General features: G+C 51.3%; 1 protein-coding gene across 12 annotated transcripts in view; it reads right to left on the reverse strand.

Annotated features, from left to right (window-relative positions):
- Window positions 1-26,078, reverse strand: part of LOC137774236 (nischarin) — a 71,696-nt gene that overhangs the window by 24,199 nt on the left and 21,419 nt on the right. For 9 of the 12 annotated variants that reach the window (XR_011075796.1, XR_011075798.1, XR_011075797.1 and 6 more), the window contains exons 14-23: window positions 23,882-24,006; window positions 22,696-22,745; window positions 11,200-12,603; window positions 8,494-8,875; window positions 7,857-8,013; window positions 7,225-7,353; window positions 6,533-6,694; window positions 5,979-6,139; window positions 3,037-3,167; window positions 2,570-2,717 (exon numbers count right to left, since the gene is read on the reverse strand). Coding sequence is in view for 9 of the 12 variants with exons in the window: in XM_068559462.1 (XP_068415563.1) it covers window positions 2,570-2,717; window positions 3,037-3,167; window positions 5,979-6,139; window positions 6,533-6,694; window positions 7,225-7,353; window positions 7,857-8,013; window positions 8,494-8,875; window positions 11,200-12,603; window positions 22,696-22,745; window positions 23,882-24,006 (2,849 nt within the window). In the remaining 3 variants the exon portion in view is untranslated. Of the gene's footprint in view, window positions 1-2,569; window positions 2,718-3,036; window positions 3,168-5,978; window positions 6,140-6,532; window positions 6,695-7,224; window positions 7,354-7,856; window positions 8,014-8,493; window positions 8,876-11,199; window positions 12,604-22,695; window positions 22,746-23,881; window positions 24,007-25,667; window positions 25,766-26,078 lie in introns of those variants that run through there. The other 3 variants (XM_068559464.1, XM_068559457.1, XM_068559458.1) reach the window with 3 other exon arrangements.

The following is a 26,078-nucleotide window of genomic DNA, read 5'->3' on the forward strand; positions in this document are numbered from 1 at the left end:
CTGGATGTTGTGGTCTCATTCCCCACCCTGAGGCTCGGTCTTTGCTGAGCCAGGGAGCAACTAGGAAGTTGGGTAATTTCAGGGCCAGGCAGCTGCTGGCTCAGGGCAAAGGCTCTGCAGGTGATGGGCTCCCCTGAGGGCCACCTGGCCAGCCAGACACAGCTGCCAGCGTCAGCGCCAACGGCCCGGGGACCAGTTCTCAGAGCAGCCCTGGATAAGGGCTCAGGGGCAGTGAGAGAGCACTATCCTCACTCTTGGGCAGAGGGGGCAGTCCTGTCAAGTTGGGGGTGAGTCACCAGCACGGGAGGAAGCTGGAGCCTTGTGGCTGGTGGTGGGGTGGACACTCATTCACGAGATGTTGCATCTGTAAATGTATGATGGATGGATAAACCAGTGGACAAGTCACACTTCTCTCTGGGATCTCACCAGAAGTGGGCATTCAGGCCCCCTCTGCCTGGTGGCCTGGAAGGAGCACCAGCCCCAGCCGACAATCTCGCCACTGGTCCCGTTGGGTGGAGTGAGGCTGGATTCCAGCCGAGTGCTGAATCAGATTCCCTTCTTCCCTAGGGCACCTCGGGACCCGTCTGAGCCAGGCGGGTGCTGCTCCCCTCCCTGTCCTAATCCAGAACTGATTTTGCAATGTCTGCATCCCATAGAGACACTGCTGGGGAAGTTGAGGAGACATGAGGTGTTAGACTGTTGTGAGAAGGTGGAAGAAATTCCACCGAGCTGGGGCCCAGGGCCCAGAACCCAAACTCCCTCAGATGGGAAGGGACCTCCCAAACTACTTCCCCTTGCCCAAGATCAATGCCCCTCTCCCTTCAAACCCCAGCTTGAGACCACAGGCTTCACCTGCACCAGCATACACCTAGCAGAGGAGGCACCTGGTGAAAGACTTGAATAGACAGGTGCTAAGCCCCCTCCTCCAGGAAGACTTCTCTGCCTCTACTGCCTGAACCTTCCTGTGTTTGAGTTCTGCTCCTCACTAGCTGTGTGACCCAGAAGTCATCCCTTCCCCTCAGAGCCTCGGTTTCCTAATGTTTACAGTGGATCTCGTGCTACACAAGGTGCCGGTAGTGCTGAGGGACTGAGGGCGCGTGAGAGGCCAGCGTTGCTGCGTCCCTGACAAGAATCCCCAGGGCCCTCTTCCCCACCCAGGATGTCTAAGCCTGAGCCCCAGCCCCAGAAGGCAGACTTAGAGGTGGTCTGTGACGAGGAAAAACTCCCAGCCTGAGGCCCCTCATTGACCCCTGTCACAAGAACATGAGGAGGTGGCCTTCGAAATTCCCTTGCATTGTACACATGGGGAAACTGAGGAAGGGAGGGAGCAGGAACCACCTGCAGGGCTCAGCACAGCCTGAAACCCTTGGCTCTTCCACCATTCACCGTCACTTTTTCAGCCTCAGATCTGCCCATCCTCAACCCTGACTTGGCCCTGAAGCTGGTGAGGCCCCTCACCAGACCACAAGGCGGATGAGAGCGAGTCCCAAGGTGGCACAGGGCCTGGGTTCCTGTCCTGGCTCTGCCCGGCAGTGGGATCCTGGGCAAGTCCTTTTCCTCTCGGGACCTCAGTCTGCCTGTTAGTGATTTGAGGACACTAGCAGCTGCCCCAAGAGAACTTGGCCTCACAGGAGAGGGTCCTTCACCTGGAGGCAGGCCCCAGCCAGGTGACTCTGTCTCCATGCCTAGGGTGGGAGGCTCTTACAGAAACTCCAGTTGGGACAATGTCCCTACTACGGGGCTTCGGTGGATCTGCAGACAGGCATCCCAAAGGGGGCTTGTGCATGTGGACCTGACAGCCACACACTGGGACCATCGGCTCCTCCCTCATGGCCGGATGGGGAACCGCAGATGGCGGTCTGGAGCGTGGCTCTGGAGTTGGACCAACCTGTCTCTATCATCCTTGGGTTTTGGCTTCCTCAAGCGGAGAACAGGGCCCACTGCTCAGGGGCTGGGATGACTTGAGGGGATGATGCCGGGTGTGCCCAGGGCTGTTCACCTGAACAGCAGCTCTTAGGCTTGAGGGTGTTATTGTTGCCTGCTGTTTGCCCAGAGGGACTCGGGGTGAGTAGACCTCATTCTGCCTCTGGGCGCACACACACACACACACCCAGCACGCCTACGCATGGTCCACGTGAGCCTCTCAGTTTGTCAGCCCTGCGAGGGTTGGGGGTGATCACATCTCCCATCCCCAAGCCAGGGCCACAGAGACACCGGGCCTCAGTCTGGGCAGGGGGATGGGCCTGGCTCCGTATACCCCACCCTCAGGCTGGGGAGACCTGGGACAGCTGCCCACACCTCCCGGCTGGCTAGCCGGACACAGAGGAGGGCAGGCTGACACATCCATCCCTGCCACCCCAAGCAGCGAGACACAGACCTCAGCCTGGGGAGGTGGGCACAAGAGCCCAGCCCTCTGTCCAGCTCAGAGAAGGTCAGAGAAGGTCAGACAAGAACCAGCTGCCCTGTGTGTCCTCAGCCCCGTGCCTGATCCGTGAGCGCTCCCTCCCTGCTCCTACCACTGGCTGGGAGGGCCTGGATATCACGTCCCCCGCGACCGGCTCACACTCACCTTCTGCCCCCCGATGAAGCTGGAGCCTGCCAGGCAGAGGGCCAGGAGGCAGAGCAGGAGGTGGTCCCAGGGCCCTGCCATGGCTGGTGGTGGCTGGCGGGCACGCTGTCCAGGACAGAACTGGGGCAGCCGGCGTGGAGAACGAGCTCTAGGAGGCAGGCACAGGGCGGGCGGGCAGGACAGGGCGGGCGGGCAGGCGCTTTAAAAGCAGCCGGGAGGCCCCGCCAGCTCACCCCCACAGGAACCCGCCAGGATTTCCTCCTGCGTATCAGCAGCCTGCAGGCGGAAGGGAAGGTGCTGGCCACTGACCCCTGCATGGACGCCTGGGCCCAGCTTGGGGCTTCCTGGCCCGGGACCCTCCTCCTGGCGTCAGCCTCCAAGCCCACCATTAGCCACAAGCCTTGGGTGTTTCAGAGGTTGTGAAGCCCATTCAGGAGCAGATGCAAACAACTCCCCACCCCAAGTACCTGCAAGCCCAGCATGTTTCGTTCAGAAGCTCTGGGGGGTTCTGGTGCTTGGGGGAGAGGGCAGCCTCTGAATCAGGTCCGTCTGCCTCTACCTTTCCAGCTGCTGAGGGCACGTGCAGGCCTCCGACTCCCTGTTAAGTGGACAGTCATCAGGCTCCCCCTCACCTGCCCTGCTCGGCCTCCACCGCCCAGGATCCCCATCCCCCACGTGTCCTTGCGCCGCCCTTCTCGCCCGGAGGGGCCTCCCTGCTGCCAGTAGCCCTCCCTTCCCAATCCGTTCTCCACTCAGCCCTGAGGCTTGCCCCCTGTGCCCCGGACCCCTCTCCACACCAGGCCGGCCTCTCTGACCTGGTTGCCTGCTCTCCACACCCCCCACTCTGTTCCACCACAGGCTTTTCTACTCCATAACCACAGAGCGAGCTTCCTGGGCGCTGCCGTTAGCCCAGATCCTCACAGGACTCACAAGGTCCAGCCTCAGGTCAAAGGTCTCCAGCCTTCACCTCCTCGTAGCACTGGCCACCAGCTGACACTAGTTTATTTATTTTCTGTCCCCCGCTGGAATGTCAGCTATGGGAGAGCAGGGAAGGGGTCGGGCTGGTTCACGCATGGATGCTCACTTCAGATTTGTGGGCTGAATGAATGCAGGCACTTTTATTATCCTGTTACTGGTGCGGAAATGGACGCTCAAAGGGGCTAGGGAATTTGTCTGAGATCACTCAGCTAACCAGTGTGAAGATCCAGCTCCAGGTCTGCTGCCTGCGGGGCACCCTTCCCCCCACTACATTGCACGGACTCCCCCCATTAGGTCCTGTCCTCACGGACCCAGGCTGGGGTCAGCTGTTAACTGTTGGGCTGTGGGACCTGGGAACAGCAGTCCAGGTGGTGAGGCCTATGTGCGGTGGACCCTGCCTCTGGTCTATAAATCCCCATTTATGTATGACATAACAGATGGAGACAGGCAGGTGGCCATCTGTACGGGCCTTTGATAAAGGTCTGGTCGGGGGCTGCCCCTCCCCCATCAGCTGAGGGGCCATGGGGCTGGTCTTTGAGAGCCGGCTGGGGGGAGGTGAATGCGGAGACCCCCCCCTTGGTGGCTCCTCCCATCCACCACAGCCTTCCTGATGGCGATGGGTCCTCCAGGCGAGGATCCCCACTTTGCTGGCACGAAGGGAAAAATGAGGAGAAGCAGGCCTGGGAACCCGGCTGGCCCCTCCCCCATCCCCAATACCACCGGGCGGAAACGGTCCTGCAGCCTTAAGGCCGAAGGCTCCTGACTGGCCAGGATGAGAGAAAGTAAGTGGGCCTCAGGGGCCCTGCTATGGGGTAGAAATGGGTTGAGGAGGGACTGGGCACAGGGGCTGGCTCCCAAAGAAATCCCACGTCCTACCTCAGCAGAGCTCCCTGAAGCAACCATCTCTCAGGACATGAACCCAGACACGGACGGCACAGAGCCCTCCTCCCCACTATCCACCGCTGGGGCCACCTCCCCTGCAGGCCATGCTGGTGAGACCCCTAGACCCCACAGAGTAAGCCGTCCCAGACTCCAGGCCTAACCCTCACAACAGGTCGGGTGTGACATTCCTGATCTGAGGGTGGCAGGGCAGCAGCTGGTGTGCCAGGGGCACCTGAGGAGCTTCATTCCTCTCATTTGCCCTGAGGCTCCTGACTTAGCCACAGCCCAGCACGGTCCTGTCCAAAGATCCCCTCACACCTCCCCTGTCCCAGGCTCCACAGACACCCATCCAGCATCTGGCCCTGGGAGAGCAGCTCCCTTTGCCCTTCACAGGCTCCTCCCCTCTTCCTTTCCCCCAAGACCTTCTTGTGTCTCTAGGCACCCTCTCCCCCTCAGGCCAACCACACCCTGGACCAATGCCCTGCTGGGACCCCGGTGGCCCTTGAAATAAAAGACCCAGACTGTGTCAAACTTGGCTTTACTGGATTAGAGAAAATAGGCAACAGGAATCACACTTGGTGCTGGCAGCTCTAGGTCGCCTGCTCCCAGCCCTCTCAGTCCCAAGGCCTGGGGGACTCCTGCCCCCATAGGGCTCTCCCACTTGTCTGGACCAGGAGAGGCCTCCCCTTTGGAAAACTGCATGGGGCGGGAGCTTTCAATGTGCATTTCGCTGCCAGCTTCATAATTAGCAGCAAGTGCCCACAATGACAGCAACAGCAACAAGACTGGACTTAACATCTCGGGAAAGGACGCGTAAAAGAGTAAACCAGACCCACGGCGCCACATGTTAACAACGGTCCCACGAAAGAAGACACGAAACTGGTGTGCCTGGCCACGCGGCACCAGGGGCAGGCAGCAGATCCGCGGGAGGCTGAGAACCAACTGAACACACATGTTCACATTCTCTGGGAGGACAATCAAACAAAGGTACCGAAAGAGAAGAGAAAACATTTTAAAAAAGCAAAGAAAGCCTGCTTCCCGGCCCTGAGTGGACACCAAGCCAGACACGGCGGGTGGCAAGGGCCAGCTACAACCCAGGCTAGCCAGTGAGCTCCACGGGCAGCTCCCGGCCACAAAGGGCCTCCCACTGGCGGGCCAACAGCGAGATGAGCTTCTCTCGGCTCTCAGCGCTGGGGACAAACACCTGCCACTGGACCTCACGGCCCTGGCCGCCTCTAGCCGGGCCACCTGGCACCTCCCCAAAGTGGTCCAGGGTGACACTGCCCATGAGGTCGTGGCCCTGCACGTCGTCAAAGACCAGGGTGAGGGCCTGTGGGTATGTCTGGTAGCCCATGAGCACGCGGTCCAGGTCCCGGATGCGGCGGCCGTCGTCCAGCCGGTACCGGTCCCTCTGTGGCGGCTCTTTGGCGAACTCGGGCAGCGGGTAGTGGACGAAGTCCTCGTCCAGGAGGAAGATCTCGGCGCTGGTGAGCAGGAGCGTTTTGGGGCGCAACATGCCCCTGCAGCGCCCAGACAGTGGTGTGCCCACCTGGAAGGCCTGCACGTACAGCAGGATGCTGAGGGACGGCGCCTTCTCTGGGTCAGCCACCTTCTGGGCCACAGTGAATGTCAGGTCCCCGACCTCCTCCTCACTGGGGTAGGTGAACTTGACACGGCTTGAGTGGATCAGCTCATAGTTCTCCATCTTCCCTGCAGAGAGAGACGCCACCGGGGCTGCAGCCTGGAACTGGCCTGTGGTGGGTCACCAGCAGCCCCAAGCCACCCAGAGACATCAGCATGAGTCACGTGTCTGTCAGAAGTGGGAGAGAGCGCTCCAAGCCCCCACCCTCAGGCAGAGACCCTCAGGCCAGCAGCTCAGAGAAGAGCAGACACTGAGATGCTGAACGGTTGTGGATTTGCCGGGCCAGAGACTCTGCCATGGAAAAGCCATGGAAAACCGTAGCTGACTACGCAGGAAAAGAGAGAGAGACAGAGAGAGAGAGAGAGCTAGAAGCAGAGAGGGTGCTGCGGCACAGAGAGGTTGCTCCGGGGCCTGCTGCAGCCCTTGGGGTTGGCGAGGAGACCCGAGCTGGGTGGGGATACCTGTGGTCTTGTTTCCAAACTCGGAGTAGAAGTCTTTGTCGACAGGCTCAGGTGAGGGCGTGCGTTCCAGCAAGGAGAGCACGGCCATGAGGTGCTGGAGGAAGCAGTGTGTCAGGTAGCTGTCCCGTGTCAAGCATGTAACCACCTGCGCCGGAGAGGAGCCTGCGGGAGGAGGGGCCGGGCACGGTTGCAGGCCGCTACTCCCCCCAGCCCCATCCCCACCCCTGGAGCCATCTCTAGTCTCTAGCAGGTCAGCCTGGACCTGAGGACCACAAAGCCAGGGCCAGGAGGACCCACTTGAGGAAGCATCACGGGGCCTGGGGAGACGGCCATTTCTCAGGCCGGAAGGGCTGTAACATTTTTCTGGAAGGGGATACAGAGGCATTAGGGAAAGAGCTTAGCTTTCTCTCTTCAGGAAGTATGAGTCAGAAACATCCTGCCCGTGAGCCCAGGGCCCACTCTGCCCGCCCACCCAGCACTTTGCCGCCTCTGTCCCCAGCCTCTCGCTCCAAGTCCTGCGGGGTGAGTTCTGCCCTCTCAGCAGTTCCTGAAGCTGCTTCCTCCCGCTCCGGTGAACTGGCTTGTGAGCAGATAAACTCTGCCTGCGATAAGGCACCCACATATGAAGGTGGAAGCCCACTGGTGACACTGGCCTTCACCCAAAATAGGACAAAAGCACAGTGACCACTCACCCGTCAGCCGGAAATACTGGTCGAAGAGTCCAACATTGACTACCTGCAGGTCGCTGAGTTTTAAAACAAAGCACTGAGAGATGTGGAAGGGACTGTTGTTGTAGTCGGCGTTTTTCTGATGCCAGAAATCTGTGATAGACAGAAAGGGAGCGAACGTGGTGGCGGCCGTGCTGGGTGAGCACAAGGTTCCCAGGTGTGCAGCTGCCTGGAGCAGGAATGGGCCCCCTTGATGGCCTGGTCCACTGAGGCCTGGCGAGGAGCCCCCGCCACCTCTGAGCACACATGGCCTCGGGGAAACGTGTTCTACAGTCTGAGCCTTGCCTGGTGCGCTGGAGACACCAGGAGCCCTAGGACAGGGCACTGGCTAAGGTGCCCACCAAGGCCCCAAGGGGCAGAGGCTGCCCAACATCCCCCCAGCACGCCTGGGTCCCGGGCACTCACGGGGCCTTACTGGGCGCTTTCACGCCTGGCCTCGCATCCCACGTGACAGCTCCAGGAGGAAAGTGCTGTCATCACCCCCCTTCCTCAGAAAAGAGATTCTCGGCCCAGTGCAGCCAAATCGCTGCTGCCTGACGTGGCACAAGGGCTCTAGAGACAGAACCCCGCCCATCCCCTCAGGCCCCAGTGCCCACCCTGCAGCGGCTCCGAGAAGTAGCGGCGGAGGCCATCGTGCAGCACAAAGTACACGGCCTTGGTGGAGAGCAGCACGCAGGCGGTCACCTCTAGCCCCGGGGTCTGGTAGAACACCACCGACGACCACAGGAGGTGCCGCAGCTCCTCATTTTCCACCTGGACACAGAGGGGCCGGGTTGGGGCCTGCAGGAGAGCAGGGCGGCCGGGGCACACAGCTCCTCCTCCACGCCTCTGCGGAGGGTGGCCTCTGCCAGCCCCACTACCCAGTGACCTGCCGTCCCAGGGACGGGCCCACAGCCTTGGATGGGGAGGCGTGGGACCTCTACTGTGTCTCGTCAACGTATTTATAAACTCTGAAGCAGAGAGGAGGTGAGGGATGGGAGACGGTGTGCCGTGGGGTCTGCCCAGGGCCCAAGGCTAGGAATAGCCGCAGGAGGAGGCGGTGATGGAGGGAACAACTGGCCAGGGGAGGGCACCCCAGGTTCTCCCTACTCAGGTCCTCAAAGCTGTGAACAGCTGAAGCTGGGGGAAAAGCCAGCACACATAAGTCTGGGAACCTGAGGCTGACCCCAAGGTGAGCCTGCCAGGGCCCCAGGACGACAGTGCCACCTTCCTCCACAGGCGCGCTGGCCCTACCTCGGCAATGCTGCTGTGGAAGAACTCAACGATAGCACTCCCCCGCAGGCTGGCGATGTGCCGGAGCGATGGGCAGGCGGGCAGGTGCGAGGGGATCTGATTCTCCTCCGACGTGGACCGGATCAAGTGGTCGCTTGGGTACTGGGCGGGGGCCTCCACTTGTGCTGCGGCCTCCGCTGCCGGGGCCGAGGCCCCCACTGAGGCCTCCGAAGGGGTCTCTGCTGAGGCTGGGGCCTCCGCTGGGACCAAAGCTGACACTGAGGGCTCTGCCGGAGCTGGGGTCTTTGGCGGGGTTAGAGCTGGGACCTCCGCTGGGGCTGGGGCTGGGGCTGGAGCTGGAGCCTCTGCCGGGACCTCCTGGAGATGCTGCTCACTGCTGCATCTCCCAGTCCCCCAAGAAAAACCATATTAACACGTGAGTCCCAAATGCAGACTCACATCCCACGTGTAACCTCAGTGTGAGGGAAACGCACGTACCACACACCACCTCTGGGGTCATCTGGGGATTGCATCTTGGTTCCTTATGGGAAGACCAAACAGCAGAAAGAAAGTGCCGGGGCCCTTTCTCTTGCAGGGGAGATGGGAAGATAGGGCAGGGCTGAGAAAGACAGATGTGGCTCATGGGCTGAAAAATCGTTTTGAGAAGGTGGTGAAGGTGTCAGAAATGCCACTACAGAGTCCAGAGCACGGACCAAGGTGCCCAGGGCTGGGACCTTGGGGAACATGGAGTTGAGAACCAAATACTCAAACTGCTCCTCAGTTTGCCTTTGAGGCCTCCTCAGGTAGCCCAGGATCTCACCCCACTCAGCCACCACTGCATGTGGCCACACTGGGTTTTCTCTGGTCTGTTCCAAGCATGAGATCAAACAATGCTCAGAAAGAACCCTCATAGAGGTTTGGAGCTCCCTGCCACCAGCCTACATGCCCAAGCTCATGTTGGTGGGGAGTCCTGGATGTCATCCTCTCAACTGGACAGTCCAGCTGCTGAAAGAGATCCCTGGGGCCCTGACCTTGCACTGGGCCAAATGCCCGCAAGCCCTCTGGGCTGTCCTCCTGCTGTCTTGGGGCAGAGATGCATCTGCTGGGGTGAAGCAGAGCGCCTGCTTTCTGCATGCAGTCCCTACTGTGGGGAGGGTCCAGCCAGGCTTGGGGGTGGCAGGGAAACTGAGACAAAGTGTCACCATCTGAAGCCTCATCATAGGGGCAGGGAGACAGAGAGATGGCCATGCAAGGCCGCCTCTGGCATAAGCGGCTCTCCAGTACCTGGAGGCATCAAGGGTCTCTATGGAGAGCATGGGACTTGAGCTGGGCATAAGAGGGCTCCCTGATTCAGCCAGGAAGATGCTGGATGACCTTTGGGAGCATCAGTTGAGGGGCTGGGTTGGAGAGAGAAGGAATGCCCTGTGAGATGCTGGGGTGAGGGCAGGGTCTCCACTGTCCACCAGGATGGAAGAGGAAGTGAGCTACACCATGTCTCATTGGACAGGAAGGCCAACAAACAAAGGGTTTTCTTGCCCAGGTAGGGAAGCCCCAGCATACATGAAGTTGAGAGCAGTAACAGGAGAAAGGGGCACCCTGAAGGGCACAGGGCGCCTCTTGAGCCCCAGGCACGGGTGAACCTGTGAGTGTGACCATGGCCCCCACAAGCCACTATATGCCAACCCCAGGCGGCCCTGAGGGAAGCCAGGCTCGGGGGCAGGAGCAGGTGAAGGAGAGTAAGGAAGAAGAGGACAGGGCTGGGCTTCCCTGGTGGCGCAGTGGTTAAGAATCCACCTGCCAATGCAGGGGACACGGGTTTGAGCCCTGGTCTGGGAAGATCCCACATGTCGCAGAGCAACTAAGCCTGTGCGCCACAACTACTGAGCCTGCACTCTAGAGCCCACGAGCTGCAACTACTGAGCCCGCGTGCTGCAACTACTGAAGCCCACATGCCTAGAGCCTGTGCTCCGCAACAAGAGAAGCCACCACAATGAGAAGCCCGTGCACCGCAATGAAGAGTAGCCCCCACTCACCGCAACTAGAGAAAGCCCGCACGCAGCAACGAAGACCCAACGCAGCCAAAAATAAATTAAAAAAAAAAAAAAAAAAGAAGAGGAGGACAGGGCTGCCAACTCCTCCCCTCTCTGCACTTCAGTCTCCCCCCAGAAGAAAAGGAGTTTTGCACAAAGTGCCCACCCAGCTCACACACTCAGACCTTGCTGCTCTCAGCCAACAGCTTCCTTTGGAATGGACTCACAAAATTACACACAGAGAGGGCCCCTGAGCAACCCACGTCTTCCTGAGAAGGCATGTGTGGCTCACCAAAGGGTATGGGCTTGGAGCTGGGGGTCAGAGGCAGGTGGTGCCTGAAGCAGCCCCCTAGCTCACAGAGCCAGCCACGGGACTGCGAGCCTGGAGGCGAGGAGGCGTGGGTGATGCCTAGAGGCCATGCTTGGACCCAGTGGAGAGGGCCAGGCAAGGTGGGAGCAGGAGCCTGGGGACCCAGCCACACAGGACTCTAAGTGGCAGAGAATTGGGCCAGCCTGGCTTTGTGGAAGGACAGCTTTCCTGGGCCTCTTCTGAAGCCCTGGGAGATAAGGAGCAGCCCAGCACCAAGCCTGAGGGAGCCAAAGGCAACGCTGAGGGGGTGCTGGAGATCTGGGTGAGGTAAGTGGTCTCAGACAGCCTCCCGCCCCCTGGCCCCCAAAAGCCCATGCTCAGTCTTACCGGGCCCCGTCCTCGGCAGGCTGGCCCTCCACAGGGGGGCTCTGAGGCCTGCCCCCGGTTGCAGGGGTCTTGGCGATGACTACAGTCTTCAGGTCCTGCAGTGAGGCCCGCAGCTGGTTGTAGATGCGCAGGAAGTGGAACTTCTCATGGGGCAGCACGAAGATGGCAGTGACAAAGCGGTAGCCCACAAGCAGCTCAAGCACGTGGCCGTCCGCGAAGGCGCCCCTTGGCTGAGTGCAGCTGCGTGTGGGGTCCAGAAGCACAGTGGAGAGCGGCACACGGCTAAGCTTGAAGCTGTTGCGGTTGCGGCAGTTGTGGGTGCCGCGATTGGGCATGGGGTTGAAGTCGGCCTTGATGACGTTGAGGTGCTGGGGTGTAAGCAGCAGCCAGTAGGGGATGGCAGCAGACTTGACAGCCTCGGAGGGTGCGCAGCAGGAGCGCCGCACGGCGGAGCAGAGCGTGCAGCTGGCCCACTCGATGTTGCCCGAGTAGTCCCCGGCGGCTGTCTGCACCATGCGCTTGTCACTGTAGACCAGGTACACAGGGAAGCAGCCCTGGCTGCGCTCCTGGCAGCCGCCCGCCACCTTGTAGAAGGTGAGCAGCTGGCGCAGGAACTCCTGCAGGCTGGTGTGGCTGCCATAGAGCACGGGGCTGCACAGCATGGCCATGTGCTGCGGGGCAAAGCAAGAGCGCAGGTCAGCGTGGAACTCGTGCAGGTTGGCGGCATCTGAGATGATGAAGAGTGTGTTCTCGCTGTGCCGCACCTTGAGCACCAGGCACAGCTCCGGCATGAGGAAGCCAAACTCGGTGAGGTCGCCGTGCGGGAAGCAGAACACAAAGCGCAGGGAGGAGAGGATGTGCTGGCTGCTGCCCCGCGACTCCTGGTGCGGGATCTCAAAGACGGCGATGCCGAAGTCTGTGAGCACGAGGCAGGCAGCGAACTGGCGGATGCTGCCCTGCACGTGGATCAAGAAGCACCAGAGCACCTTGAGGATGCGGATGTGCTCCAGCAGGAAGTCCTCATCTGCGCCCAGGGCCCACTCCAGAGCCAGGCGCTCCTCCTCGCCCTCCTCCTCCTCCTCTTCCTCCTCTTCCTCTTCCTCTCCTGGCCCACCCTCTTCCTCTTCCTCCACATCCGGGGGCCCCATTTCAAAGTAGCGGTTCTCAGTAACATCCTCCTCCTCCTCATCATCATCCTCGCCCTGCTCGCCCTGGCCCTCCTCTCGCTGGTTGGCAGCCTCGATCCAAGCAGGTAGCTGTCGCTCGATGGCCTGCCGGATGAGCGTGCTCAGGCGCTGGATGAAGTCCTGGTTGGTGGCGGTGTAGCCAATGCAGGTGAAAGGCAGGAAGATGATCTGGCCGGACCCGGGCACCACCTGGACCTCTGGCTCTGCGTGCTCTGGGCTGTGCGGGGAGAAGCCAGGTCAGTGACATGCTGGGCTGGGATGCCCTCACCTCCCACGTCCAGTCCTGCTGCTGTCCCCTGGCCCTGAAGAAGCAACCCATGGGTCTCCCAAGCCTCCTAAACAGCTGAGCCTGGTGCTAGCAAGCACCCTGGTGGGGAGCCAAGGTGCTGGAAGGCTGGGGCCACCACACTCCCAGGGGCCAGACCACAGGCATCCAACACAATCCTGCGCACATCATGAAGACTTCTCAGTCCTTCAGACACTGGCCACAAGCCCCAAGAGCAATGAGTGCTCATGGGCATGGACTAACTTGACAACAGTCCCCTGCAGGGGCACTCAGTCGCCTTCACAGGTGAGAGGCATGGGGAGTGGGCTGGGGGTCTTAGGACCTTCACATTTAAACTCAAGCTCCTTTAGAGATAGGTAATCTACCTGAAAAAGAATTCAGAGTAATGATGATTCAAAATCTCAGAAAAAGAATGTAGGCACAGACCAAGAAGATACAAGAAATGTTTAACAAAGAGACAAAAGATTTAAAGAACAAACAGAGATGAATAACACAGTAAGTGAAATGAAAAACTCACCATAAGGAATCAGTAGCAGAATAACTGAGGCAGAAGAACTAATAAATGAGCTGGAAGACAGAGTGGTGGAAATCACTGCCACAGAACAGAATAAAGAAAAAAGAATGAAAAGAAATGAGGACAGTCTGAGAGACCTCTGGGACATTAAATGCACCAACATTCACATTATAGGGGTCCCAGAAGAAGAAGAGAAAGGTAAAGGGCCTGAGAAAGTATTTGAAGAGATTATAGCTGAAAACTTCCCTAACATGGGAAAGGAAACAGTCACCCAAGTCCAGAAAGCGCAGAGTCCCATACAGGATAAACCCAAGGAGGAACACGCCAAGACACGTATTAATCAAACCGACAAAAATTAAATACAAAGAAAAAATATTAAAAGCAACAAGGGAAAAGCAACAAATAACATACAAGGGAATCCCTATACGGTCATCAGCTGATTTTTCAGCAGAAACTCTTGAAGGCCAGAAGAGAGTGGCACGAGATATATATATATATATATATATGTCTTCTAAACATCTTTATTGGAGTATATGTGATGAAAGAGAAAAACCTACAACCAAGAATACTCTACCAAGCAAGGCTCTCATTCAGATTCGACGGAGAAATCAAAAGCTTTACAGACAAGCAAAAGCTAAGAGAATTCAGCATCACCAAATTAGCCTTACAACAAATGCTAAAGGAACTTCTCTAGGCAGGGGGGTAAAAAAAGAGGTCACAACTAGAAATAAGAAAATCACAAATGGGAAAGCTCACTGGTAAATGCAAACGTAAAGTAATTAAGTAGGAAATCACCCATACACAAATATGATGTCAAAACCAGCAACCATGAGGAGACTACAAATGCAGAATATGCGAACTGCATTTGAAATCAAGAGACCAGCAACTTAAAACAACCTTGTATGTAGACTGCTATATCAAAACCTCATGTGAACTGCAAACCAAAAAACTAAAATAGATACACACACAAAAAAGAAAAAGCAACCCAAACACAACACTAAAGATAGTCATCAAATCATAAGAGAACAAAAGAAAAAGGGAAGAAAGAAGACCAACGAAAACAAATCCAAAACAATTAAAAAAATGGCAATAGGAACAAACATATCGATAATTACCTTAAATGTAAATGAATTAAATGCTCCAACCAAAAGATGTAGACTGGCTGAATGGATACAAAAACAAGACCAGTATACATGTTGTCTACAAGAGACCCACTTCAGACCTAGGGACACATATAGACTGAAAGTGAGGGGATGGAAAAAGAGATTCCACACGATGGAAATCAAAAGAAAGCTGGAGTAGCAATACTTGTATCAGACAAAATAGACTGTTACAAGAGATAAGAAAGGACACTACATAATGATCAAGGGATCAATCCAAGAAGAAGATACAACAATTATAAATATATATGCACCCAACATAGGAGCACCTCAATATATAAAGCAAATGCCAACGGCCATAAAAGGGGAAATCGACGGTAACACAATAACAGTGGGGGACTTTAACACCCCACTTACACCAATGGACAGATCATCCAGACAGAAAATCAATAGGGAAACACAAGCCTTAAATGATACATCAAACCAGATGGATTTAATTGACATTTATAGGACATTCCATCCGAAAACAGCAGAATACACTTTCTTCACAAGTGCACATTGAACATTCTCCAGGACAGATCACATCTTGGGACACAAATCAAGCCTCGGTAAATTTAAGAAAACTGAAATCATATCAAGCATCCTTTCCGAACACAATGCTATGAGATTAGAAATCAATTACAGGAAAAAAAAAAATTATAAAAAACACAAACACATGGAGGCTAAACAATATGTTACTAAACAACCAATGCATCACTGAAGAAATCGAAGAGGAAATCAAAAAATACCTAGAGACAAATGACGATGAAAACATGACGATCCAAAACCTATGGGCTGCAGCAAAGGCAGTTCTAAGAGGGAAGTTTACAGCGATACGATCTTACCTCAGGAAACAAGAAAAATCTCAAATAAACAACCTAACCTTAGACCTAAAGGAACTAGAGAAAGAAGAACAAACAAAACCCAAAGTGAGTAGAAGAAAGCATAAAGATCAGAGCAGAAATAAATGAAATAGAGACAAAGAAAACAATAGAAAAGATCAATGAAACTAAAAGCTGGTTCTTTGAAAAGATAAACAAAATTGATAAACCTTTAGCTAGAGATTCATCAGGGAAAAAAGGGAGAGGGCTCAAATCAATAAAATTAGACATGAAAAAAGGGTAAGTAACAAATGACACCACAGAAGTACAAAGGATAATAAGAGACTATTACAAGCAACTATACACCAATAAAATGGACAACCTGGAAGAAATGGACAAATTCTTACAAAGGTACAACCTTCCAAGACTGAACCAGGAAGAAATAGAAAACAGGAACAGACCAATCACAAGTACTGAAATTGAAACTGTGATTAAAAAACTTCCAACAAACAAAAGTCCAGGACCAGATGACTTCATAGGTGAATTCTATCAAACATTTAGAGAAGAGTTAACACCCCTCCTTCTCAAACTCTTCCAAAAAGTTGCAGAGGAAGGAACACTCCCAAGCTCATTCTATGAGGCCACTGTCACCCTGATACCAAAACCAGACAAAGATACCACACAAAAAGAAAATTACAGGCCAATATCACTGATGAACACAGACACAAAAATTCTCACCAAAATACTAGCAAACAGAATCCAACAGCACATTAAAAGGATCATACACCATGATCAAGTGGGGTTTATCCCAGGAATGCAAGGATTCTTCAACATACGCAAATCAATCAATGTGATACATCATATTAACAAACTGAAGGAGAAAAACCATATGATCATCTCAAAAGATGCAGAAAAAGCTTTCGATAAAATTCAACACCCATTTATGATAAAAACCCTCCAGAAAGTAGGCATAGAGGGAACTTACCTCAACATAATAAAGGCCATATATGACAAACCCACAGCCAACATCATTCTCAATGGTGAAAAACTGAAACCATTTCCTCTAAGATCAGGAAAGACAAGGTTGTCCACTCTCACCACTATTATTCAACACAGTTATGGAAGTTTTAGCCACAGCAATCAGAGAAGAAAAAGAAATAAAAGGAATCCAAATCAGAAAAGAAGAAGTAAAGTTGTCACTGTTTGCTGATGACATGATCCTATGCATAGAGAATCCTAAAGATGCTACCAGAAAACAACTAGAGCTAATCAATGAATTTGGTAAAGTTGCAGGATACAAAATTAATGCACAGAAATCTCTTGCATTCCTGTACACTGATGATGAAAAATTTGAAAGAGAAATTAAGGAAACACTCCCATTCACCACTGCAACAAAAAGAATAAAATACCTAGGAATAAACCTACATAAGGAGACAAAAGACCTATATGCAGAAAACTATAAGACACTGATGAAAGAAATCAAAGGTGACACAAACAGATGGAGAGATATACCATGTTCTTGGATTGGAAGAATCAACATTGTGAAAATGACTATACTACACAAAGCAATCTACAGATTCAATGCAATCCTTATCAAACTACCAATGGCATTTTTCACAGAACTTGAACAAAAAACTTCACAATTTGTATGGAAACACAAAAGACCCCAAATAGCCAAAGCAATCTTGAGAAAGAAAAACGGAGCTGGAGGAATCAGGCTCCCAGACTTCAGACTACACTACGAAGCTACAGTAATCAAGACAGTATTGTACTGGCACAAAAAGAGAAATATAGATCAATGGAACAAGATAGAATGCCCAGAGATAAACCCACTCACATATGGTCACCTTATCTTTGATAAAGGAGGCAAGGATATACAATGGAGAAAAGACAGCCTCTTCAATAAGTGGTGCTGGGAAAACTGGACAGCTACATGTAAAAGAATGAAATTAGAACACTCCCTAACACCATACACAAAAATAAACTCAAAATGGGTTAAAGACCTAAATGTAAGACCAGACACTATAAAACTCTTAGAGGAAAACATAGGCAGAACACACTCTATGACATAAATCACAGCAAGATCCTTTTTGACCCATCTCCTAGACAAATGGAAATAAAACAAAAATAAACAAATGGGACCTAATGAAACTCAAAAGTTTTTACACAGCAGAGGAAAACATAAACAAGACGAAGAAACGACCCTCAGAATGGGAGAAAATATTTGTAAATGAAGCAACTGACAAAGGATTAATCTCCAAAATTTACAAGCAGCTCATGCAGCTCATTATCAAAATAACAAACAACCCAATCCAAAAATGGGCAGAAGACCTAAACAGACATTTCTCCAAAGAAGATATACAGATGGCCAACAAACACATGAAAGGATGCTCAACATCACTAATCATTAGAGAAATGCAAATCAAAACTACAATGAGGTATCACCTCACACCGGTCAGAATGGCCATCATCAAAAAATCTACAAACAATAAATGCTGGAGAGGGTGTGGAGAAAAGGGAACCCTCTTGCACTGTTGGTGGAATGTAACTTGATACAGCCACTATGGAGAACAGTATGGAGGTTCCTTAAAATACTAAAAATAGAACTACCATACGACCCAGCAATCCCACTACTGGGCATATACCCTGAGAAAACCATAATTCAGAAAGAGTCATGTACCCCAAAGTTCACTGCAGCTTATTTACAATAGCCAGGACATGGAAGCAACCTAAGTGCCCATTGACAGATGAATGGATAAAGAAGATGTGGCACATACATACAATGGAATATGATAAAGAAAATGTGGCAAATATATACAATGGAATATTACTCGGCCATAAAAAGAAACAAAATTGAGTTATTTGTAGTGAGGTGGATGGACCTAGAGTCTGTCATACAGAGTGAAGTAAGTCAGAAAGAGAAAAACAAATACAGTATGCTAACACATATATATGGAATCTAAAAAAAAAAAAAAAAAAAAGGTTCTGAAGAACCTAGGGGCAGGACAGGAATAAAGATGCAGACGTAGAGAATGGACTTGAGGACACAGGGAGGAGGAAGGGTAAGCTGGGATGAAGTGAGAGAGTGGCATGGACATATATACACTACCAAATGTAAAACAGATAGCTAGTGGTAAGCAGCTGCATAGCACAGGGAGATCAGCTCGGTGCTTTGTGACCACCTAGAGGGGTGGGATAGGGAGGGTGAGAGGGAGACACAAGAGGGAGGAGATATGGGGATATATGTATAGCAGATTCACTTTGTTATAAAGCAGAAACTAACACAGCACTGTAAAGCAATTATACTCCAATAAAGATGTTAAAAAAAATACATAAGGGCAAAAAGTGGGAAAGGATGAGGCGATAAAAGGGTGTGAACTACAAGGCTCCTCCCCCAAGTAGTGGCTCAGTGGGGGCCCCAAACCAGGTCTTGTGCCCCCACTATCCACTCTAGAGAAAGGGGGTCACGCAGATGTGGCCCTAAGGGCAAGAGGAGGAAAGTGTCTCCTTTGAGTTGGGTCCTGGATGGAGGCACAGGGTCTGCATTGGTGCTGGGCTTGGTGCTGACTCACTCTAGGTCAGGCACAGCCTTGGGAAGAGTGAGCCTTTGGTCAAGCTGGCAAGGCAGGACAGGGTCCTCGGGGTCAGGTGTCTTGCTACTGCCTCTACAGCCTAAGCCTGAGCCAGGAGGTATCCTGCTTCCAGCTATCTGGGAACAGGGAGGGACAACGTCAGCATTAAGGAGGATCCCAAAGCTGCTGAAGACCTGGTCTTAGCTCAGGCTGCGTAACAACTACCAATGGCATTTTTCACAGAACTAGAACAAAAAATTTCACAATTTCTATGGAAACACAAAAGACCCCGAATAGCCAAAGCAATTTTGAGAAAGAAAAATGGAGCTGGAGGCATCAGGCTCCCTGACTTCAGACTATACTACAAAGCTACAGTAATCAAAACAGTTTGGTACTGGCACAAAAACAGAAATATAGATCAATGGAACAGGAGAGAAAGTCCAGAGATAAACCCACACATCTATGGTCAACTAATCTATGACAAAGGAGGCAAGAATATACAATGGAGAAAAGACAGTCTCTTCAATAAGTGGCTCTGGGAAAACTGGACAGCTACACGTAAAAGAGTGAAATTAGAACACTCCCTAACACCATACACAAAAACAAGCTCAAAATGGATTAAAGACCTAAATGTAAGGCCGGATACTATACAACTCTCAGAGGAAAATATAGGCAGCACTCAACAGGCACATGAAAAGATGCTCAATATCACTAATCATCAGGGAAATGCAAACCAAAACCACAATAAGCTATCACCTCACACGTGTCAGAATGGCTATCATCAAAAAGAATGCAAATAAAAAAAAAAAAAAGAATGCCAATAATGTTGGCAAGGATGTGGAGAAAAGGGAATTCTTATATACTGTTGGTAGAAATATAACTTGGTGCAGCCACTGTGGAAAACAGTATGGAGGTTTCTCAAAAAACTAAAAATAGAACTACCATATGACCCAGCAATTCCATTCCTGGGTATATACCCCAAAAAAACCAAAACACTAATTCAAAAAGATAGATGTGCCCCAATGTTCATAGCAGCATTATTTACAATTGCCAAGATATGGAAGCAACCTAAGTGTCCATCAACAGATGACTGGATAAAGAAGATGTGGTACGTATGTACAATGGAATACCACTCAGCCATAAAAATAATGAAATTTTGCCATTTGAAACAACATGGATGGACTTGGAGGGTATTATGATAAGTGAAATAAGTCAAACAGACAAATATTGTATGATATCACTTATCACTTATATGTGGAATCTAAAAAATAAAACAAACTGGTGACTATAAAAAAAAAGATACAGAGAACTAGTGTTTATCAGTGGGGAGAGGGAAAGAGGGATGGGCAAGATAGGGGTACAGGATTAAGAAGTATGAACTATAATGTATAAAAAAAGCTACAAGGATATATTGTACAACACAGGAAATACAGTCAATATTTTATAATAACTATAACTGGATTATAACCTTTAAAAATTGAATCACTATATTGCACACCTGTAACATATAATACTGTATATCAACTATACTTCAATTAAAGAAAAAACAAGCAAACTAAAATATATGTGTATATATATATAGTATATGTATATATATATTATATATATAAATACATTGTATATATACATTGTATACATATACATTGTATATGTATATATATATATACATATATTGCTGACATAAATTGCAGCAGTATCTTTTTTCATACACCCCCTAGAGTAATGAAAATAAAAACAAAAATAAACAAATGGGACCTAATTTAACTTAAAAGGTTTTGCACAGCAAAGGAAACCATAAACAAAATGAAAAGACAACCCACATGTGGAGAAAAGGGAACCCTCTTGCACTGTTGGTGGGAATTTAAATTGATACAGCCACTATGGAGAACAATATGGAGGTTCCTTAAAAAACTAAAAATAGAATTACCATATGACCCAGCAATCCCACTACTGGGCATATTCCCAGAGAAAACCATAATTCAAAAAGACACATGCACCCCAATGTTCACTGCAGCACTATTTACAATAGCCACATCATGGAAGCAACCTAAATGCCCATCGACAGACAAATGGATAAAGAAGATGTGGCACATATATAAAATGGAATATTACTCAGCCATAAAAAAAGAACGGAATTGGGTCATTTGTAGAGACGTAGATGGATCTAGAGACTGTCCTACAGGGTGAAGTAAGTCAGAAAGAGAAAAACAAATATCATATGTTAATGCATATATGTGGGACCTAGAAAAATGGTACAGATGAACTGGTTTGCAGGGCAGAAACAGAGACACAGATGTAGAGAACAAACGTATGGACACCAAGGGGGGAAAGCAACGGGGGGTGGTGGTGGTGGTGCGATGAACTGCGATATTGGGATTGATGTATATACACTAATATGTATAAAACAGATAACTAATAAGAACCTACAGAAACTAACACACCAGTGTAAAGCAATTATACTCCAATAAAGATGTTAAAAAAAAAAAAAAAAGAAAAGACAACCCACAGAATGGAAGAAAGCATTTGCAAACAAAGCGACCGACAAGGGATTAATCTCCAAAATATACAAACAGTTCATGCAGCTCAATATCAAAAAAACAAACATCCCAGTCAAAAAATGAGTGGAAGATCTACATAGACATTTCTCCAAAGAAGACATGTACATGGCCAAAAAGCACATGAAAAGATGCTCAACATCATTAATTATTAGAGAAATGCAAATCAAAACTACAATGAGGTATCACCTCACACCAGTCAGAATGGCCATCATCAAAAAATCTACAAACAGTAAATGCTGGAGACGGTGTGGAGAAAAGGGAACCCTCTTGCACTGTTAGTGGGAATGTAATTCGGTACAACCATTATGGAGAACAGTATGGAGGTTCCTTAAAAAACTAAATATAGAACTACCATATGATCCAGCAATCCCACTCCTGGCCATATATCTGGAGAAAACCGTAATTCGAAAAGATACATGCACCCCAATGTTCACTGCAGCACTGTTTACAATAGCCAAGACATGGAAGCAACCTAAATGTCCATCGACAGGTGAATGGATAAAGAAGATCTGGTACATATATACAATGGAATACTACTCAGCCATAAAAAAGAATGAAATAATGTCATTTGCAGCAACATGGATGGACCTAGGAATTGTCATACTGAGTGAAGTTAGACAAAGACAAATATCATATGATATCGCTTATATGTGGAATCTAAAAAAGGTGGTACAAATAAACTTATTTACAAAACAGAAATAGAGTCACCGATGTAGAAAACAAGCTTATGGTTACTGGGGGGAAGTGGAGGAGGAATAAAATGGGAGATTGTGATTCGTATGTATACACTACTATATATAAAATAGATAATAAGGACCTACTGTATAGCACAGGGAACTCTACTCAACACTCTGTAATGATCTATATGGGGAAAGACCTTAAAAAGAGTGGATATATGCATAACTGATTCACTTTGCTGTACACCTGAAACTAACACAACATTGTAAATCAACTATACTCCAATAAAAATTAAAAAAAAATAAATTCAACCGCCTCTTGGCCTCTACTGGCCCTGGTGAAAAAGGGTATGTAGTATGGGGTTGGGGAACCTCTTCTGTAGACAGTAAACACTTGAGGCTTTGGGGTCTACCCCACCCACATCGTTTTTTTTTTTTTAAAACAGTTCCTTAAGAATGGAACAATCATTTTTAGCTCACAGACTGTACAAAACAGGCAGTGGACTAAATTGGCTTTGACCTGCTGACCCCTAGCGTAGGATAACATGTGTCAATGCAAAGTTTAGGGATTAGAACTTGGAAAACAGACCACAGTCCATTTCAGCTGTGTTTATTTATTTAAAGGAAGAAATAGTTCTATAGGACTTCTGCAAACAGACTTTTAAGAAAATCTTGGTTACTACTGGCCCAGAGAGCGTGTGCAGAAGGCCCAGAATGCCTTCCACGATAGCCTCTTCCTTACCTTGCACCGCCAACAGCTCCCGGCACGTCTCTTAAATCATCAGAAGGTGCCTGCCAGGAAAGGAAACGCGGTCAGCCCCCACCTGCCGCAGCCATGCCCTGGCATTCACCGGGCGCCAGGCCCCGAGCACTCCCTCGTGGCCCAGCAGGAGGCTCCTTGCTATCCCCACACTCCACCCTAGGGTGGATCCTGGGGCCCAGAGAGGCAGAGAGACTCACTCAGTCATCCCGCCAGTGCACAGCAGAGCTAAGACTTCCAACCGTGTCGGTCTGACCCCAGCCCACACTCCCAACCCTTGGGCCAAAGCCTCTCGCCCTCTGCAAGCTCAGCTTGTGCCTCCGGGTCTGGCATCTGAACGTTCCCTGTGCCATCCCACAGGGTCCATGTGGACCATCTACCAACTTGGTACCGGGCCAGCAGAGGACATGGTGAGCAGAGGCTGTGCAGTGCCTGGCAAGGCCCTCCCAATGGTCTCTGGGCAGCGGAGAAGACCCAGGGCTCAGGAGCCTCCTGCTGTGACCCTGGGGAGGGTGAAGGGAGAGTGCAGTGGAGTGCCGGGACAGAGCGAGGACTCTGCCCACTGCCCCAGTGCCACATGGCCATGACACTGTGTTGGTGAAAGGAGACAGGGCTGGGCAGGCCCAGCTACCAAGCACACTCCACATGCACACAGCAAACGAGCCCCTCGCACCACACCTGCAGTCCTCTTTCTTTCCAAGACACAGGAAGCAGCTCAGGGACCCTCAGGAGCAGCCACGGAAGAAGTAACAGAGTCACAGCGTGTCCCAGATTACCAGGGTGGGTGACGTGCAGAAACATGCAAAATGGCCCAGGGGTGCCAGACAGCAGGGGGAGAAACTTCCTGATGGGTGTGGAGCCCAAACAAGCCACCCCTGGCCAGGGCCTTCTGAACTTTCCCCAGGGAGTCTGCTCACATGCACTAAGGGTTATGTGGCTTTGCCCCCCAGGGTCCAGTAAGAGAAAACTGCCTATTCCCATCAGTCCAAAGAAAGAGACAGATGACAGACGCTAAGTGAACAGACCCTTAACCACAGAGCAGAGCACACCAAGCACTGGCAGCATCTGCTGCAACTCCAGCCGGGCCACCTCCTACTTCCAGACAGCTTCAGGCACAAGAGCTGGCCGCAGAGGTAACCAACCCCCAGAAGCAGGAGGAGGATGTTACCTGTCCCGCAGGGATGGACTCCAAGGAATCAGAGCATCCCCGCGCAATGGGCCGGTCCTCAGGAGTCAGACTGTCGGTGGATGACAGGCTGCTGGCCAGGGCCTCTTCTTGCACAAACATGATTCCTGGAGAGACCAGGGGCAGGCGGGTGGGGCAGGCGGGGCGGGGAGAGCAGCCATTCAACAAATGGGGCTGGGCCCTCGGGCTACCGGCATGGCTGGGGGCTAATCAGACCCCAAACCTAGCCACATGGATTATAGAAGAAAATGTTGAAACTGAAATCTTAAAATAACTAGAAGAACAAATGACTGCTTATCTAATCTCAGGGTAAGGAGAGACTTTCTGAGACTAAATCCAAAGGAAGAAATTGAGGTGTGACTGCATAAAAGCTAAACTTCTGTAAGTAAAAAAAGAAACCTAAACGAAATGAGAAAAAAGTGCTCACAGCATTTGTCAAAGGCTTGTATCTTTAATCTATAAAACGCTCTTACAGATAACAAAATATGGGGGGAGAAAATCAGAAATCCCATTAGGAGACTGCAAAGAATGAACAGACATTCCACAAAAGAACGGCCAACAGGCGTAACACAAGATACAAGCTCACCCTCACGAGACATCAAAGAAGGGCAAGCTTGGCCTCTCACTTTGGCAAAGGTCAGGCTGTTTGGCCTAACTGGCAGAGGCAGGCACTGGGGTGCAAGCTGCCCCACCCATTTGGAGAGCAGTCTGGCAATATGTCCACCAAGAGCCTTAAACGTGTTTGCTCCTAGAGCGTCTTCATGGGGAAATGGTTCAAGTCCCCCTACCCGCCACCCCAGCATCCCTGCGGAGTTTTGCAGACACAGGGGCACAAGACCCCTCATCGGAAGGCCAGGCGTTCTTGCAGGCTCGGGTTTCCTCCAGGGCTGGAGAGGACAACCCATGCCCACCTTCCCACAGGACACATCCCACTGCCCCTCCCCTGGGCCACCGCCCGTGGACAGCATGCTCTGACTCACTTGGGCTGCTTTTGAAGCCTGCTGACGCTGTTGTATTATTATTACAGCTTGTCTGGGCCCATTACTTCACTCCAGACATTTTCCAGACTGGTTGAGGGTAAAATCTTTTTTTAACTTTCTCCTAAATGCAGCTGATTGGATGAATGCTGGGCATCAACTCCAAGTTTTGCAGAAACCTGGAGGAGCCCAGGGCTTGCCTCCATAGCCTGGCTTTACCACCAGTCACCACGGCCCAAGAAAATACCTCAGAGAACTCAGAGCCCCAGAGGTCACAGGCCCTCGTCCAGCTCAGCTGCTGGCTGGGGTCAGGACAACTCACAATGGCCCAGGTCCTCTGCCCATGGGCTAGGCAGGCAGATGGCCCAAGCCCAGACACCCCCCAGGGCAAAGCAGCAGGGGCTGTGCACAGGCATGAAGGGCAGCAGGCACAGAGCCAGGCATGAAGCATGCTGTTCTCTCCTGGAATCCACCCCCTCCTCCCTCACATGCTCAGATCCTACCATCCTTTGACATTCACCTCACATACAACTCCACTGCAAAGTCCTCTCTGCTCTAGACAGACTTCTCTGTCTTCCACAAATGACCCAAATCATTCTGCCCTGTTCTCCCTTGGGGGTACAGCTCATCTTCCCAAGGGGCTCCAAGTTCCTCAGGGGCACTGTCCTGGTCATCTTGAAACCCTCCAAAAAGGACGCAGGCAGGAAGCCCTTACTGACCACTTCTGATGGACCAGAAGCAGTGCTAAGTGCTTCCCCAGCATTAGCTCACGCACGCCTCCCGTTATTTACCACAGCTCATCAAATCTAAGATGCGTAGATGTGGCGCCATCTTGGTCTCAGCAGGTGTCCACGGAAGGTTTTCACACAACTCCATCACGAATACCAGCTGGCTGACAGCGACTATGAGACGCCACTGACTGAAAGATGCATCTCAATTTCAGAGAAGTCACAAGGTGGAAATGTGTGCATCTTAGAATCGATGAAGTAGGGTAGAGAAAACAGAGCTTCGGGAGGTAACAAGTTGCTTGAGGGACCACAGCCAGAAAGCTGGGATGCAAACTCAGGTGACCCAGCCCAGGTGCCTGCTCCGAACCACTTCTCTACAGCCTCCTCTCAGCCCCTGGACCTGGCTGGAGAATCAACTCAGTCATTTTGCACATCAGTCCCTGTGGCCACAACCCTCCATGGCTCCAACAAGCT

Source organism: Eschrichtius robustus, chromosome 12, assembly GCF_028021215.1.
Source record: "Eschrichtius robustus isolate mEscRob2 chromosome 12, mEscRob2.pri, whole genome shotgun sequence".
Lineage (NCBI taxonomy): Eukaryota > Metazoa > Chordata > Mammalia > Artiodactyla > Eschrichtiidae > Eschrichtius > Eschrichtius robustus.